This window comes from Scyliorhinus torazame, chromosome 8 (assembly GCF_047496885.1).
Source record: "Scyliorhinus torazame isolate Kashiwa2021f chromosome 8, sScyTor2.1, whole genome shotgun sequence".
NCBI classification, from domain to species: Eukaryota; Metazoa; Chordata; class Chondrichthyes; order Carcharhiniformes; family Scyliorhinidae; genus Scyliorhinus; species Scyliorhinus torazame.
Window position 1 is genome coordinate 260256841 of NC_092714.1, and position 16501 is coordinate 260273341.

A 16501-nucleotide genomic window follows, 5' to 3' on the forward strand; every position below is an offset into this window, starting at 1 on the left:
TTCACAGTGAGAGGCAGAGTTTTTAGATATCCCCGCAAAACATGGTGATTTCCTTTCTCCACTGCTTCTGGAACGCTGTGGACAACCTCTAGCTGCTTTTCCTCGCAGCACACACACACGTGCAGACTGGCAGGGCAGACGCAGGCAGGTCGGTACACATTGAGCAGCTCTTTTAACCCCCTGTTATGTTTTCCAACTGGACCCAGAATCCACCAGTCAAGTCCAAGGGGGCAGTTACACCCAGGGTCTGTTAGGTGAGATAGCCATTATGTCCCTTTGTCCTTACTTGAGATGGTAATCTGTCTTTGGATGCTTTTGGAGGTACCTTGTCTGGAAACACAGGAAGGGGTTCCATTGTTCCTCCAGGAGCCATTCCTATCAGTGGCTAACTGTACATTCTCAGTGAATCAGAGAATTTACAGTGCAGAAGGAGGCCATTCGACCCATTGAGTCTGCACTGGCCCTTGGAAAGAGCACCCTACTTGAGCCCATGCCTCCTCGTAACCCCACCTAACCTTTTGGATACTAAGGGGCAATTTACCATGGCCAATCCACCTAACTGCACATCTTTGGACTGTGGGAGGATACCGGAGCACCCAGAGGAAACCCACGCAGGCAAGGGGAGAAAGTGCAAACTCCACACAGGATAGTCGCCCAAGGCCGGATTGAACCCGGGACCCTGGAGCTGTGAGGCAGCAGTGCTAACCACTGTGCCACCGTGCCGCCCAAAAACAAGTGTCTCATGTGAGGCTCGAACCCATGACCTCTAGATTACGAGACTGACGCGCTGCTTACTGCGCTCGCAAGGCAGTGGGTTTGTGTACATTTTAAAAGTTACAACTGGTCTTTTTAAAGTTCAATATTTCTGTGCCATAATTCCATGGATTTTTCCTCCATCGTCAATACACCTTGCCTAGCAAAGATGTATCCGCCTGAGATTTAAAATGGTTAATTGAGCTAGCATCTGCTGCTTGTTGTGGGAGAGTGTTTCGCCACCGTTACGTGTGGAGAATTGGTATCTCGCCTTTCCTGAATGACCTGACTCTCATCTGGAGGTTGTGTTCCTTTGGCCTAGATTCTGCTGCCAAGGGAAAATGTTCCCTCCACCGATCCTATTCGCTCCTGTCACACATCCGACCGGAATGTGCTGAGATAACATTAGGATTGAATCATTCCCGCTCCCGGAGGGATGTGCAAGTGCAAAGCCATGGAGGGGGGGAGATGATTCGGGAAATCCCTGCACTCCTGCCCCCCCCATTTCACTTGCTCACATTTCTAACTTTTCTCCGTCCTAACGAAAGGTCGCAGACTGAAACAAAGAACAAAGAAAATTACAGCACAGGAACAGGCCTTTCGGCCCTCCCAACCTGCGCCGATCCAGATCCTTTATCTAAACCCGTCTTCTATTTTCCAAGGATCGACTTCCCTCTGTTCCCCGCCGTTCATATATCTGTCTAGATGCATCTTAAATGATGCTATCGTGCCCGCCTCTACCACCTCTGTTGGCAAAGCGTTCCAGGCACCCACCACCCTCTGCGTGAAAAACTTTCCACGCACATCTCCCTTAAACTTTTCCCTTCTCACCTTGAAATCGCGACCCCTTGTAATTGACACCCCCACTCTTGGAACAAGCTTTTTGCTATCCACCCTGTCCATACCGCTCATAATTTTGTAGACCTCAATCAGGCCCCCCCTCAATCTCCGTCTTTCCAACGAAAACAATCCTAATCTACTCAACCTTTCTTCATAGCTAGCACCCTCCATACCAGGCAACATCCTGGTGAACCTCCTCTGCACCCTCTCGAAAGCATCCACATCCTTCTGGTAATGTGGCGACCAGAACTGCACGCAGTATTCCAAATGTGGCCTAACCAAAGTCCTACACAACTGTAACATGACCTGCCGACTCTTGTACTCAATACCCCGTCCGATGAAGGCAAGCATGCTGTATGCCTTCTTGACCACACTATCGACCTGCGTTGCCACCTTCAGGGTACAATGGACCTGAACTCCCAGATCTCTCTACATCAATTTTCCGCAGGACTCTTCCATTGACCGTATAGTCCGCTCTTGAATTAGATCTTCCAAAATGCATCACCTCGCATTTGCCTGGATTGAACTCCATCTGCCATTTCTCTGCCCAACTCTCCAATCTATCTATATTTTGCTGTATTCTCTGACAGTCCTCCTTGCTATCTGCAACTCCACCAATCTTAGTATCATCTGCAAACTTGCTAATCAGACCACCTATACCTTCGTCCAGATCATTTATGTATATCACAAACAACAGTGGTCCGAGTACGGATCCCTGTGGAACACCACTAGTCACCTTTCTCCATTTTGAGACACTCCCTTCCACCACTACTCTCTGTCTCCCTTTGCCCAGCCAGTTCTTTATCCATCTAGCTAGTAAACCCTGAACCCCATACGACTTCACTTTTTCCATCAACCTGCCATGGGAAACTTTATCAAACGCCTTACTGAAGTCCATGTATATGACATCTACAGCCCTTCCCTCATCAATTAATTTTGTCACTTCCTCAAAGAATTCTATTAGGTTTGTAAGACTTGACATTCCCTGCACAAAACCATGCTGCCTATCACTGATAAGTCTATTTTCTTCCCAATGTGAATAGATCCTATCCCTCAGTATCTTCTCCAACAGTTTGCCTACCACTGACGTCAAGCTCACAGGTCTATAATTCCCTGGATTATCCCTGCTACCCTTCTTAAACAAAGGGACAACATTAGCAATTCTCCAGTCCTCCGGGACCTCACCCGTGCTCAAGAATGCTGCAAAGATATCTGTTAAGGCCCCAGCTATTTTGTCCCTCGCTCCCTCAGTAACCTGGGCTAGATCCCATCCGGGCCTGGGGACTTGTCCACCTTAATGCCTTTTAGAATACCCAAACCTTCCCCCTTCCTTATGCCGACTTGATCTAGAGTAGTTAAATATCCATCCCTAGCCTCAACATCCGTCATGTCCCTCTCCTTGGTGAATACCGATGCAAAGTACTCATTAAGAATCTCACCCATTTCCTCTGACTCCACGCATAAATTCTCTCTTCTGTCTTTGAGTGGGCCAATCCTTTCTCTAGTTACCCTCTTGCTCCTTGTATACGAATAAAAGGCTTTGGGATTTTCCTTAACCCTGTTATATTTCATGTCCCCTTTTAGCCCTCTTTCTTGCGCGTTTGAGATTGGTCCTACTTTCCCGATATTCCTCCAAAGCTTCATCAGTTTTAAGTCGCCTAGATCTTATGTATGCTTCCTTTTTCATCTTGGCTAGTCTCATAATTCCACCCGTCATCCATGGTTCCCTAATCTTGCCATTTCTATCCCTCATTTTCACAGGGACATGTCTGTCCTGCACTCTAACCAACCTTTCCTTAAAAGACTCCCACATTTCAAATGTGGATTTACCCTTAATCAGCTGCTCCCAATCTACATTCCCTAGCTCCTGCCAAATTTTGTTAGACTTAGCCTTTCCCCAATTTAGCACTCTTCCTTTAGGACTACTCTCGTCTTTGTCCATGAGTATTCTAAAACTTACGGAATTGTGATCGCTATTCCCAAAGTAATCACCGACTGAAACTTCAACCACCTGGCCGGAATCATTCCCCAATACCAGGTCCAGTATGGCCCCTTCCCGAGTTGGACTATTTACATGCTGCTCTAAAAGAACTCTCCTGGATGCTCCTTACAAATTCTGCTCCATCTACGCCTCCAACACTATATGAGTCCCATTCAATGTTGGGGAAGTTAAAATCTCCCATCACGACCACCTTATTGCTCCTACATTTTTCTATAATCTGTCTACATGTTTGTACCTCTACTTTATGCTCGCTTTTGGGAGGCCTGTAGTAAAGTCCCAACAATGTTACTGCACCCTTCCAATTTCCTAGCTCTACCCATATTGCCTCAGTGCTCGAATCCTCCATCATGCCCTCCTTAACCATAGCTGTGATATAATCTCTGACCAGTAATCCAACTCCTCCACCCCTTTTACCTCTCTCTCTATCCCTCCTGAAGCATCTATACCCTGGGATATTTAGTTGCCAGTCTTGCCCTTCCCTCAACCAAGTCTCAGTAATACCAATAACATCATATTCCCAGGTACTAATCCAAGCCCTAAGTTCATCTGCCTTACCTGCTACACTTCTTGCATTGAAACAAATGCACCTCAGACCACCTGTCCCTTTGTGTTCATCATCTCTTCCCTGTCTACTCTTCCCCTTAGTCACATTGAGTTTATTATCTAGTACCTTACTGGCTTTAGTTGCTGCCTCTTTACTGACCTCTAACTCCTAATCTGGTTCCCACCCCCCTGCCACATTAGATAAAAACCTCCCCAACAGTGTTAGCAAAAGCACCCCTTAGGACATTGGTTCCAGTCCTGCCCAAGTGTAGACCATCCGATTTATAATGGTCCCACCGCCCCCAGAACCGGTTCCAATGTCCCAAAAATCTGAACCCCTCCCTCCTGCACCATCTCTCAAGCCACGAATTCATTCTGACTATTCTTGAATTTCTACTCTGACTGTCTCGTGGCACTGGTAGCAATCCTGAGATTACTACCTTTTTGAGGTCCTACTTTTTAACTTATCTCCTAACTCCCTAAATTCTGATTGTGGGACCTCATCCTGTTTTTTACCTATATCGTTGGTGCCTCTATGCACCACGACAACTGGCTGTTCACCCTCCCCCTTCAGTATGTCCTGCAGCCGATCTGAGACATCCCTGACCCGTGCACCCGGGAGGCAACATACCATTCGGGAGTCTCGTTTTCGACCACAGAAACACCTGTCTACTCCCCTTACGATTGAATCCCCTATGACTATAGCCCTGCCAGTCTTTTCCCCACCCTTCTGTGCAGCAGAGCCAGCCATGGTGCCATGAGCCTGGCTACTACTGCCTTCCCCTACTGAGTCATCTCCCCCAACAGTATCCAAAACGGTATAATTGTTTTGGAGGGAGATGACCGCAGGGGACACCTGCACTGCCTTCCTGCTCTTTCTCTGCCTTTTGGTCACCCATTCCCTGTCTCCCTTACCACCCTAATTTGCGGTGTGACCAACTCACTGAACGTGCTATCCACGACCTCCTCAGCATCGTGGATGCTCCAAAGTGAGTCCATCCGCAGCTCCAGAGCCATCATGCGGTCTAACAGGAGCTGCAGCTGGACACACTTCCAGCACATGAAGGAGTCAGGCGCATCGGCCGCGTCCCTGAACTCCCACATTGAGCAAGAGGAGCATAACACGGGACTGGGATCTCCTGCCATTTCTACACTCCCAAAAGTAATATTAAAATTAAAAAAAAAAAATTTACTCCCCTTCTCGGCAAACACTCACTTAGCAACCACTGCGCCCCGCACGATAAAGAAAAACTACTTACCAGTCACAGCCAATCACTTACCTGCAGGCTGTGACGCACGGTTCAACTTCTTTCTACTTCTACCTGCCCTCGCGTCTCCCTCTTGATCTTTACTCGGCTGGGATCCTTACAGTGATTGTCTTTTTTTTTTTGGTTAGAGGAGGAGGTAGGGAGGGAAACACTGAAGAAGTGTCACTTGATGTTTAACTCTGTTTCTCTTTGTGCAGTTACTACCCGACCCGGTGAGTCTTTCCAGTCCTTTTTGTTTCGGATTTCCAGCATCTGCAGTATTTTGCATTTGGCGGCGAGGCTTAAATCTCGGTTTACGCTGGGGGAAGCATTGCGCTGTTTTTGATGCCCACCTTTCAAATGAAGATGTGAAACCTCTAAAACCCCGTTTGCCCCCTCAGCTGGTTGTAAAAGATCCCGCGGCCACAAGTTGGGGGGGGGGGGGGGAGCAGGCAGACAGAGAGGGAGGGAGGGGGAGCAAGGAGGGATGGGGGGGACTGGAATGGGGCTGTTCTGGTAGCTCGTTCAACATTTATACCTCATTCATCATGAACTGGATGGTACCAGGATGAGGGAGTTTGGTTATGTTGGAGAGAATGGCAATGCTGTGATTGGCCTCCTTGTAGTAGCAAGGGTTAAAGGGAGACTTTAATTATTATGAGGGGTTTTGATTGAGCAAGTAAGAAGAAACTTTCCACCAAAAGTAGGTTGGCAACCAAGAAGGTATGGGGGAGGCAGTGGCCTAGTGATATTGTCACTGGACTAGTAAGGTGAAGTCGCCATAGTCCCAGATGGCCATTGGCTGCTCTCCCCTCTGAAGGGGGGAGCTGACTGGTGGTGATTTAACCTGAGGGTCACCACACCTCAGGCGAGGGCCAAGGTTGAGAAGGCGGGGCCTTCATGAATAACCTTAGCTGGTACGGGAATTGGACACACGCTGCTGGCCTTACTCTGCATCCCAAACCAGCTGTCTAACCAAGTGAGCTAAACTGGCCCCTAACTGGACTGGTAGTGCTCTGGAGGGACCAGGGTTCGAACCCCACCACGGCAGATGACAAAATTAGCATTCAACAAAAATCTGGAATTAAAAGTCTGTGAAACCATTGCCCTCAAAACCCATCTGGTTCACAAATGTCCCTTAGGGAAGGAAATCCTTGCCTGGTCTGGCCTACACGTGACTCCAGACCCGCGTCATTGTGGTCGACCCGAAACTGCCCTCTGACGAGGCAATTAGGGATGGACAATGAATGCAGGCCCAGAGAGCCCCCGTAATGCCGAGAGAGCATGAGGTTTATGGAGGGCTGAGAGGAGAGCGGAGGCCATGCTGCTAGTTGTTAGGTACTTGTATAGTGGAATCGGATCCAATTGGAGTTTTCCATTAATTCGCAATGTACTTGAGGAAGACAAATTTGCAAGGTTAGGGAGCAAGAACTGGGCTGTGGGGCTAACTTTAACATCCCTTTCGCAGAGCCGCCACAGGTAGAATGGGGGCCGCCTAACCCTCGGGGCTGCAGGATTCTCATCTAATAAAGGTCTGACCGTTGAACTCATTGCTGTTTGTGGGAGCTTTCTGGGCACAAATTAGCTGTGGTTTTCCCTTGCGTTGCAGCTGTACCTACACTTCAAAAGTACTTCATTGGCCATTAAGCCCTTGCGGGGGGTCCGGAGGTTGTGAAAGATGCTATGTGAATGCAAGGTTGTTCTTTTTAGTATTGTGATTTATTGGGCTCGTTTCCTCCCCAACCTGAGGCACTCGACTTGTCCGGGAAGGAAGGCTGAGGGAGGGTGGAAACGAATGCAGCTCTGCCTGACAGAGATAGACAAAGTGCAGTGTCATGGTGCGATGAGGCAGCAGGGTTGCTGTGAACTTGCTAAGTGAGCAAGATGTGAAGGGTCGTCATTTGACCTTTCCATTCAGCATGTGCACTCGCTTTTGTTTTGTTAAATGTAAAAATGTGACTAGCCGGCCCGTGTTTACACCGTGTCAGCGTATGCGCTCCTCTAACTACTACAATGTTCTGTTGGAGGCTTTATCTTCTAGTTAATCTTTTGGTTGGAGGGTGGGGGAGGAATGAGGTAGCGGGGCTCAGCATTCTTAGTTGGGGTATTGAGGGAATCAAAACTGCGTTGGGTCTACAATCCTCGCTGTGTGTTATCGAAGGAGCATTCCTTTTTAAAATAAATTTAGAGTACCCAATTCATTTTTTCCAATTAAGGGGCAATTTAGCGTGGCCAATCCACCGACCCTGCACATCTTTGGGTTGTGGGGGCGAAACCCACGCAAACAAGGGGAGAATGTGCAAACGCCACACGGACAGTGACCCAGAGCCGGGATCGAACCTGGGACCTCGGCGCCGTGAGGCAGCAGGGCTAACCCACTGCGCCACCGTGCTGCCCTACCCAAGGAGCATTGCTGACAGGAATGCGCAGTGATAACCCTGGGGTTGTACCATTCCCAGTCCAGTAGGGATGTGTAAATTCATAGGACACAAGGGAAGAAGAGTCCGGGTGGCACAGTGGTTAGCACTGCTGCCTCAGAGCGCCAGGGACCCGGGTTCGAATCCAGCTCTGGGTCATTGCCCGTGTGGAGTTTGCACATTCTCCCCATGTTTGCGTGGGATTCGCCCTAATTGGCCTTGAGAAGGCGGAGGTGAGCCGTCACCTTGAACCGCTGTAGTCCATTTGGGGTAGGTACACCCACAGTGCTATTAGGAAGGGAGTTCCAGAAATTTGACCCAACGACAGTGAAGGAAAAGCGATATGGTTCCAAGTCAGGATGGTGTGTGGCGTGGAGGGGACCTAGCAGGTGCGTGGAGTTCCCATGTGTCTATTGGCCTTGGCCTTCTGGACTGTGGGTTTGGAAGGTGCCGTCATTTTCATAGCTCCGCTGTTAGCTACCTGCACCCAGAGCTCTGAAATTGTCTTCTTAAATCTCTCTGCCCTGGGGCGGCACGGTGGCACAGTGGTTAGCACTGGGACTGCAGCGCTGAAGATCTTGGTTCGAATCCCTACCCTGGGTCACTGTCCGTGTGGAGGTTGCACATTCTCCCTGTGTCTGTGTGGGTTTCATCCCCACAACCCAAAAGATGTGCAGGTTCGGTGGATTAGCCACGTTAAATTGCCCCTTAATTTCAGAAAAAATAATTGGGTACTCTAAATTTAAAAAAAAAAAATCTCTCTGCCCTTATCTCCTACTTTAGGCCGCTCTTTAAAATCTACATCTCACAAGCTTTTGACCAATTGCCCTGACAGCTCCTCCTGTAGATCAGTGTTAACTTTAGTTTAACCATGATAGATAATTGGTTTATTGAAAAATCATCATGGCGGCAGGTACTGAATTACCACGATGCAAATAAAACAAGTAGTCATAATTTATAACTTAGTTCTAGACAACCATGAAAATAAAAATGGAATAGAAAATAATAAAAGGATTGCACAATTATGAACATTTTAGTGTGCAAATAATTACAATATGTTGCAAAATGCAGCTCTCCTTAATTAGCGGAATAAAATGTTGCTGCAAAGCTTCCGTGGCTGTTTTAAAAGGTCTGACTATAAATGCAAGTTGTTTTCTGGTGAGCCTTGCCATGGTTGATTGAAGTGGCTGAGTTGACAGGCAACGTCTGTCAATGACATGTTCCTGTGAAGTTCGGGAAAGCCAGTTGCACAAACACTTCCTGAGTGAAAGCGGAAGTCTCTTTCTCCCTGAGATTACGCCATTGCATGCTGACCCTGCGGTCGCAGTGTTAATAACCTTCTGTGTCATCACCTGCTTCACATTCTGCAGGGATGGAGGTCCGGTTAACTTGGTCCATCCCAGTTGTCGCCCGGCACAGGAGAGCACGTTTCCATCTTGCTGTCACCTTCCTGTCCCTCAGCAGGGCCTGACATTGGTTATAATCCAGGTGGGCTCTTGAATCCAGTACTGAGCGAGTGCTGCACTATCTGTCTGAAGCTAAAGCAAAGCCCTCCGCCCACCCTCGCTGGTGGGAGTGAGAGGTCCGTGGTGTAATTTGAAGAAGAGCACTGGAGGCCTCCTTGCAGTCATGCCCGATATTCATATCTATCCCTCAACCAGGCGTGATTGTGCTCATTGACCCCCGTGGTCTTTGTGGGAGCTTTCTGTGCACTAATTGGCAGTTGCATGACAACAGTAACGACATTTCAAATGCACTTCATTGGCTGATGTGCCATGCTTGTTTTCATTGGTCTGGTTGGCTACATAAATGCAAGTTGTTGTTGGGCAGACAGTGGCACCGTGGTAATGTCACTGAACTAATAATCCAGAGGCCCAGGCTAATGCTAACATCCTAACATGGCATAAATGGTCCATTGAATGAGCTTTACTCTGTTTGGGCGGCATGGTAGCACAGTGGTTAGCAGGTTTGCTTCACAGCAGCACGGGCCCAGTTCGATTCCCGGCTTGGGTCACTATCTGTGCGGCGTCGGCACGTTCTCCCCGTGTCTGCGTGGGTTTCCTCCCTCAGTCCAAAGATGTGCAGGTTAGGTGGTTTGGCCATGCTAAATTGCCCTTAGTGCCAAAAAAGGCTAGGTGGGGTCACTGGGGTGCGGGGATAGGGTGGCGATTTGGGGCTTAAGTGGGGTGCACTTTTCAAGGGCCGGTGCAGGCTCGAAAGGCCGAATGGCCTCCTTCTGCACTGTAAATTCTATGTTCTATGTATTGCGCTGCTCGTTTGGTTTGGTTGTGAGGGATGCAGATTGGATCAGTAAATTCAGAAAGGAGTGGGAAACAAATGAAAGGCAACGAGGGCAAGAAATTCTCCTCCGTTCCCCCTATGTTCCTGCCCCCCCAATGAGTTGGTTTGTATTGGCGACTTGTCTGTGTTCCTTTTTTCCCCAGGGGTGGGCACCAGTTCCTGGATGGCGAGGTGCTGGCCCGGTACCAGGCGCTGGTGAAGGAGATCGCTGAACTGGACGAGAATGACCGGAAGCTGGAGGAGCTGATCCAGAGCTGCACCTTGCAGCTCAAACTACTGACCGAGGACTCGGAGAGCCAGAGATATCCTTTTGCTGCTACTAGGGAAGCCAGTGAATGGGTTTGGCTCTCGTGTGCTTTTAGGCATCTCAGCTCCTGTCTCTGCTTCACCCCTTCCACTGGCACAACTAATGATTTGAGTATTGCTGAAAAGAGAGATATGCTATTGAATCTTTCTCTCGCGCTCACCACGTCCAAAGCACAAAAACACTAAATCTCAATAATTTATACTGCATGAAAAGAGAGTGCTGATTGGTTGGCAAGTGGACTCTGATTGGAAGAGGTGTTACCATGGAGAATGCATCAGGGAGCAGTTAAGTGCCAATCTTAAATTCAAGCGAGGCAGGTTCACTCTGATTGGTCAAGGCATTGCCATGGGTACATGGTCATCCGTTGCGTCTTTGCCAACTAGACAAAAGCTTGGGGCTAGCCATTCCCCGGTTCCTTCACCGTGGCAATGCCATGCCCAATCAGAGTCAAGATGCCTGATTTGAATTTAAGCTCGGAGTTAACTGTTCCCTGGTGCTTTCTCCATGGCGACACCTTAGCCAACCAATTAGCACCTTATTCTCATTTGGTATAAATTGTTCGTTTTGAGATCTGGTATTCTTGCGATTATGTGCTATTGCGTGCAAGTCAAAAATCTTTGACAGCTTGTCTCTTTTTGCAGCAGTAGTCAAGTTCTGTACGCCCAATGATTTCCTGCAGTTGATTCACGTTGGGCTTTCTTGGCCACCCTTCGTTTCCCCCCTTCACAGATGGTAATAAGCCTTACTGAAAAATGAAAATCGCTTATTGTCACGTGTAGGCTTCAAATGAAGTTGCTGTGAAAAGCCCCTAGTCACCACACTCCGGCGCCTGTTCAGGGAGGCTGGTACGGGAATTGAACTGGGGGTCAATTGATATTTGAGGCCAAAAAAGGGAGAAATTCAGGGGATGGCAAAAGTAGGGGGGGGGGGCGGAGGTGTAGGAGGGTGTTGGGTTTCAGACAATTCCTTTCATGGAGCTGGAATCAGATGGCGATGGGTTGGGATTAGTGTTTGAAGCTGAGTTCCTGATGACTTCAGTCAGCGTGAACAGCTGGGAAATGGGAGTGCGCCAATGATGGAATCGGAATGGATGGAATGAAGTAGAGAAATCAAAGCTTCCATCAGAGCAACTTTGGTCATCAACAGAAACACTTTCTGGGTGGTCGAAATGTTGGAAAAACTGATCAGATTGGGTTCAATATTTATCCCCCGTTTCCCTGCATCCTCTCCCAATCATTTTAAACCTAAGCTCCTTGGTTATTGGCCTCTCTGCTGAGCGGAATATGCCCTTCCTCCTCCACCCTAGATAGGCCCGTCATGATTTGGTGCACCTCAATTAAATCTTTCCCCTCATCCTCCCCTGTTCCAACGGAAACAATGCCGCATGGTTAAAAGTTTCCACTCCTGGCAACACCGTTGTAAATCACCTCTATACCCTCCCTAGTGCGATCACCTTCCTATGAAGCACTGACCAGAACTGTATGGAGTACTCTAGTTCCGTCCAACTAGTGGTTTATAGACGGCACGGTGGCACAGTGGTTAGCACTGCTGCCTCAGGACACAGAGGACCCAGGTTCGATCCCAGCCCGGGTCACTGTCTGTGGAGTTTGCACATTCTGGTGTCTGCGTGGGTCTCACCTTCACAATCCAAAGATGTGCAAGGTAGGTGGATTGGCCACGCTAAATTGCCCCTTAATTGAGAAAAATAAGAATTGGGTACTCTAAATTTATTTTTAAAAACCTAGTGGTTTATACAGTTCTAGCACAATCAGCCAGCTTGTATATTCTATGCCTTGTCTAATAAAGGAAAATATCCCGTATGTTCTCTCAATCCCTGTTGAAGTCAGCAGAGAGTAATATTGTAAAGCTGGTGGCCTGTAGAACACGCAGGATTTTAGGGAACTGGTTAGATTAAAATTCCCCATAGAGCGTGACTCTGTGAAATGTTCAGAAAACCTCATAGCTTCGATCTGCAGATGCAACTGGACCCGATCCAGGGAGAAATGGTGGATTTATCCAGCGACTGCGTTTCTTGCTAATCTTCAAATGTCAGGATTTTGGGCTCCCGTTATCAGGATGGCGTGTTTCCCCCATTGCCTCCCTGCCCTCTCCTCGCCAGATACTGCACAGAACCTGTCTCCCATCCATTGACTGCATCTACACCTCCCGCTGCCTGGGGAAAGCGGGCAGTATAATCAAAGATCCCTCCCACCCGCCTTACTCACTCTTCCAACTTCTCCCATCGGGCAGGAGATACAGAAGTCTGAGAACACGCACAAACAGCTTCTTCCCCACTGTTCCCAGACTCCTAAATTACCTTCTTATGGACTGACCTCATTAACACTATGCTCCTGTATGCTTCACCTGATCCCGGTGTTATGTATTTACATTGTGTACCTTGTGTTGCCCTATTATACATTTCCTCTTATTTCCTTTCCTTTTCATCTACTTAATGATCTGTTGAGCTGCTCGCAGAAAAATACTTTTCACTGTACCTCGGTAAACGTGACAATAAGCAAAATCCAATTGTTACGTTGGCCCAGTTAATGCTGATGCTCAGTGCAAAACAGCGGCAAAGGAACCCATTCCCTAGTGCCAACATTACTGAATTTGCGAAACACCCCCGTGTTTTGATAATAAGTGTTACGGGGACTTGTTACCACACAGGGATGGATGTCTGTTAGTGGTCGTATTGAGACTGGTGCCAGTACAGCTTTTGGTCACAGTGCTGAGTTGGCTGTGTGGCCTCAAAAGAAGGTGTAGCAGGCATAGTATTTCCGTCGGTCTAAGATTATTCCTTGACTGTCTCGCACGTTTGCCTATGTCACTTGTCAAGACTTGCGCAGCATCGAAGACTTGGCTGAGGAGATGGTGATGGTGATTAAAGCCCCAGCTGATACCAAACTCCAGGTGACTGATCCCAGTGAGGTAAGTGGTGTCCGCGGGAATTACTGGAGTACTTAAGCCGAACTCTGACCAAAACCCTCCTAAGGACTGCCAACTCTCCAGGATTTCCCTGGCATCTCCAGGAATCAAAGGTGACTCTGCAGGGTGGGGGCCTTTGGTCATGTGTAGCAGCCTTCAGGAACAGATACAACCAAAGTCGGCAACCCTATACCTGTCTCAGTCTTGCAACTCTCGGTCCTCAAACACCTCCACAACAGCGGGACGGTAGAAATGGTTCTAGTAAATGCCCGTGCACTGTGCCTTAGCATAATGTGGCTAACCTCCATCCAGCCCCGTGTCTAAACCAGCTAAAGCAGAAGCTCATTAATAGTGATCCACTGCTTCACGTCGAGAGGAGAGAATTAGTGACTCAATCAGCCTAGGGCACCCCATATCTAAGTGTGTGGTTAAAGCACGTCACTGGCCAATGCAGTAGTGTAAACCTGAAGGTGGGAAAGATGAGGGATGACAAAGCTGTCATGTTTCTGCTGTAACCACATTGATCCAGAGGCCAGGTGTGTGTGTGTGATGCCAGCCCGGTTTATGATGTTGCTGTGCCATATACATTTAGCTGGCACAGCAGCGGAGCTCAAACTTGTTTCTCCTCCCCTTCCCAGAATACGAGGTTGTTCTTCTCCTGTCTCCATTCAATTCCTACAAACTCTTGCCACATTCCTCAATGTCCAAGAAATGATAGGTGGGGTTACTGGGTTACGGGGACAGGGTGGGGTCGTGGGCCCTGGCAGGGCGCTCTTTTCAGAGGGCCGGTGCAGACCTGATGGGCCGAATGGGGAGGCCCATCGGCACTGTAGGGGTTCTATGATCTTCCGGTTGGTTCCCAGCCACTTGGGAAAATAGGACTTCTGAGCAGGAGTGGGCCATTTGGCCCTTCGATCAGATTATAGCTGACATAGCTTGTGATCTAACCCCACTTTTCCTTCTGACCCTCCCCTCATAAACATTGACTGACCCCCTTGTCTGTCAAAAATCTCCGCATGTCTGCCTTGAGAAAATTCAATGACCCAGTCTCCAGTACTTCCTGCGGAAGAGAATTCCGCAGGCTTAATGGTAGATCTGTTCTGGTTAAACTGTCCCCTAATTCCAGTCTCCTTCGGAAGTAGAAACAAACTTCTGTGTGCATACCCTCAGAATCTTTTAGGTTCCAATGAGATCACCTCACGTATTTATAAACTGCAATGGGCACGGGGACAATCTGTTCAACCTCTCTTCATAAGTTACACCCCCTTGTGCCAGGGACGAGTTGGGTGAACCTTTGTGTCCTGGGGTATGGGCAGCAGTTGCCCTCTCGTCTCACCCAGTTGGCTATGTACCAGGCCCCAGCCTGAACTGTGGGCGCGGGAGCCGATGGGGGTGGCGACCCTGCCTTCTGAGGTACTGTTGCGTCAGTGGCCCCCACCCTCTTGATGGCGGTGGATTAGAGCCAGACCTTCAGGCATGAAATTAGGAAATGCTCCGAGGAGATGGGATCTTGGAACTCTCCTTCACCAATGACAATTGATTCTTTGATTTGATTTGATTTGTTTTATTACTGTCACATGTATTAATATACAGTGAAAAGTATTGTTTCTTGCATGCTGTACAAAATGCATACTGTACATAAGGAAGGAGAGACTGCAGAATATAATGTTACAGTTATAGCAAGGTCTAGAGAAAGGATCAACTTAATGCGAGGTAGGTCCATTCAAAAATCTGATGGCAGTAGGGAAGAAGCTGTTCTTGAGTCGGTTGGTACGTGACCTCAAACTTTGGTATCTTTTTCCTGACGGAAGAAGGTGGAAGAGAGTATGTCCGGGGTGTGTGGGGGGGTCCTTAATTATGCTGGCTGCCTTTCCGAGGCAGCGGGAATTATAGATAGAGTCGATGGATGGGAGGCTGGTTTCCGTGATGGACTGGGCTACATTCACAACCTTTTGTAGTTTCCCGCGCTCTTGGGTAGGGCAGGCTCCATTTCAGTTGTAAATTTTAAATCTGAGATTGAATGATTTTCGTTAACCAGAAGTATCGAGGAATATGGGGCTAAGGCTGGTATATGGAGTTAGATTACAAATCAGCCATGAACTCACTAAATAGCAGCAGAACAGGTTTGAGGGGCTACATGGCTGACTCCTGTTCCTGTATTCCTGTAAAGAGGGTGTTGACTGATGCTGTGCACCAGTGGAGGGCTTGTGATCAAAAATAGACTGATCATTTCCCCCCTTGCCTTCTTTCCCAAGCTGCCTTCAAGCATTGAAACGATAGATGATATCCCCAACATTTGTCCTGCCCGAGGTCGCGGAAACATACCGGGAGCAGGCCATTTGGCCCCTCAAACCTTTTCTGCCATGATTGATCTGCACCTTTATCATTATTCCGCCTGACCACCCTGGTTCTGTACCCTTAATCTGACCAAAATCGAATGAACTTTTCGCATTTTCCCCTGGCTTCAAGCACTTTTTTTTTTTTTTGCGGGAGGGAATTCCACATTCCCACCTCGTTTTGTGTAAAGCGCTTGCTGACATCACGCCTGAACTAATTTTAAGCTTATGTTTTCTTTAAATGATTTTTTTAAAAATTGAGAATGTCCAATTCTTTTTTTTTCCAATTAAGGGGCAACTCAGCATGGCCAATCTACCTAACCTGCGCATCTTTGTGTTGTGGGGGGTGAGGCCCACGCAGACACGGGGAGAATGTGCAAGCTCCACACGGACAGTGACCCGGGGTCGAACCCAGGTCCTCGGCGCTGTGAGGCGGCGGTGCGCCACCGTGCCGCCCCAGCTGATGTTTACTATCATAGATCATAGAATTTACAGTGCAGAAGGAGGCCATTCGGCCCATCGAGTCTGCACCGGCTCTTGGAAAGAGCACCCCAGCCAAGGTCAACACCTCCACCCTATCCCCATAACCCAGTAACCCCACCCAACACTAAGGGCAATTTTGGACACTAGGGGCAATTTATCATGGCCAATCCACCTAACTTGCACATCTTTGGACTGTGGGAGGAAACCGGAGCACCCGGAGGAAACCCACGCACACACTGGGAGGATGTGCAGACTCCGCACAGACAGTAACCCAAGCCGGAATCGAACCTGGGACTCTAGGGCTACTGTGCTGCCCTATTTGTGCTTTAACTTGCGAAACGGAAATG

The 16501-nt window shown here is 48.4% G+C and overlaps 1 protein-coding gene across 2 annotated transcripts in view; it reads left to right on the forward strand.

Annotated features, from left to right (window-relative positions):
* Nucleotides 1-16501, forward strand: part of LOC140428575 (transcription factor E2F1-like) — a 44454-nt gene that overhangs the window by 13818 nt on the left and 14135 nt on the right. For both annotated transcript variants that reach the window (XM_072515205.1, XM_072515206.1), the window contains exons 4-5: nt 10247-10405; nt 13224-13338. In XM_072515205.1, the coding sequence (XP_072371306.1) occupies nt 10247-10405; nt 13224-13338 (274 nt within the window). The remainder of the gene's footprint in view (nt 1-10246; nt 10406-13223; nt 13339-16501) is intronic.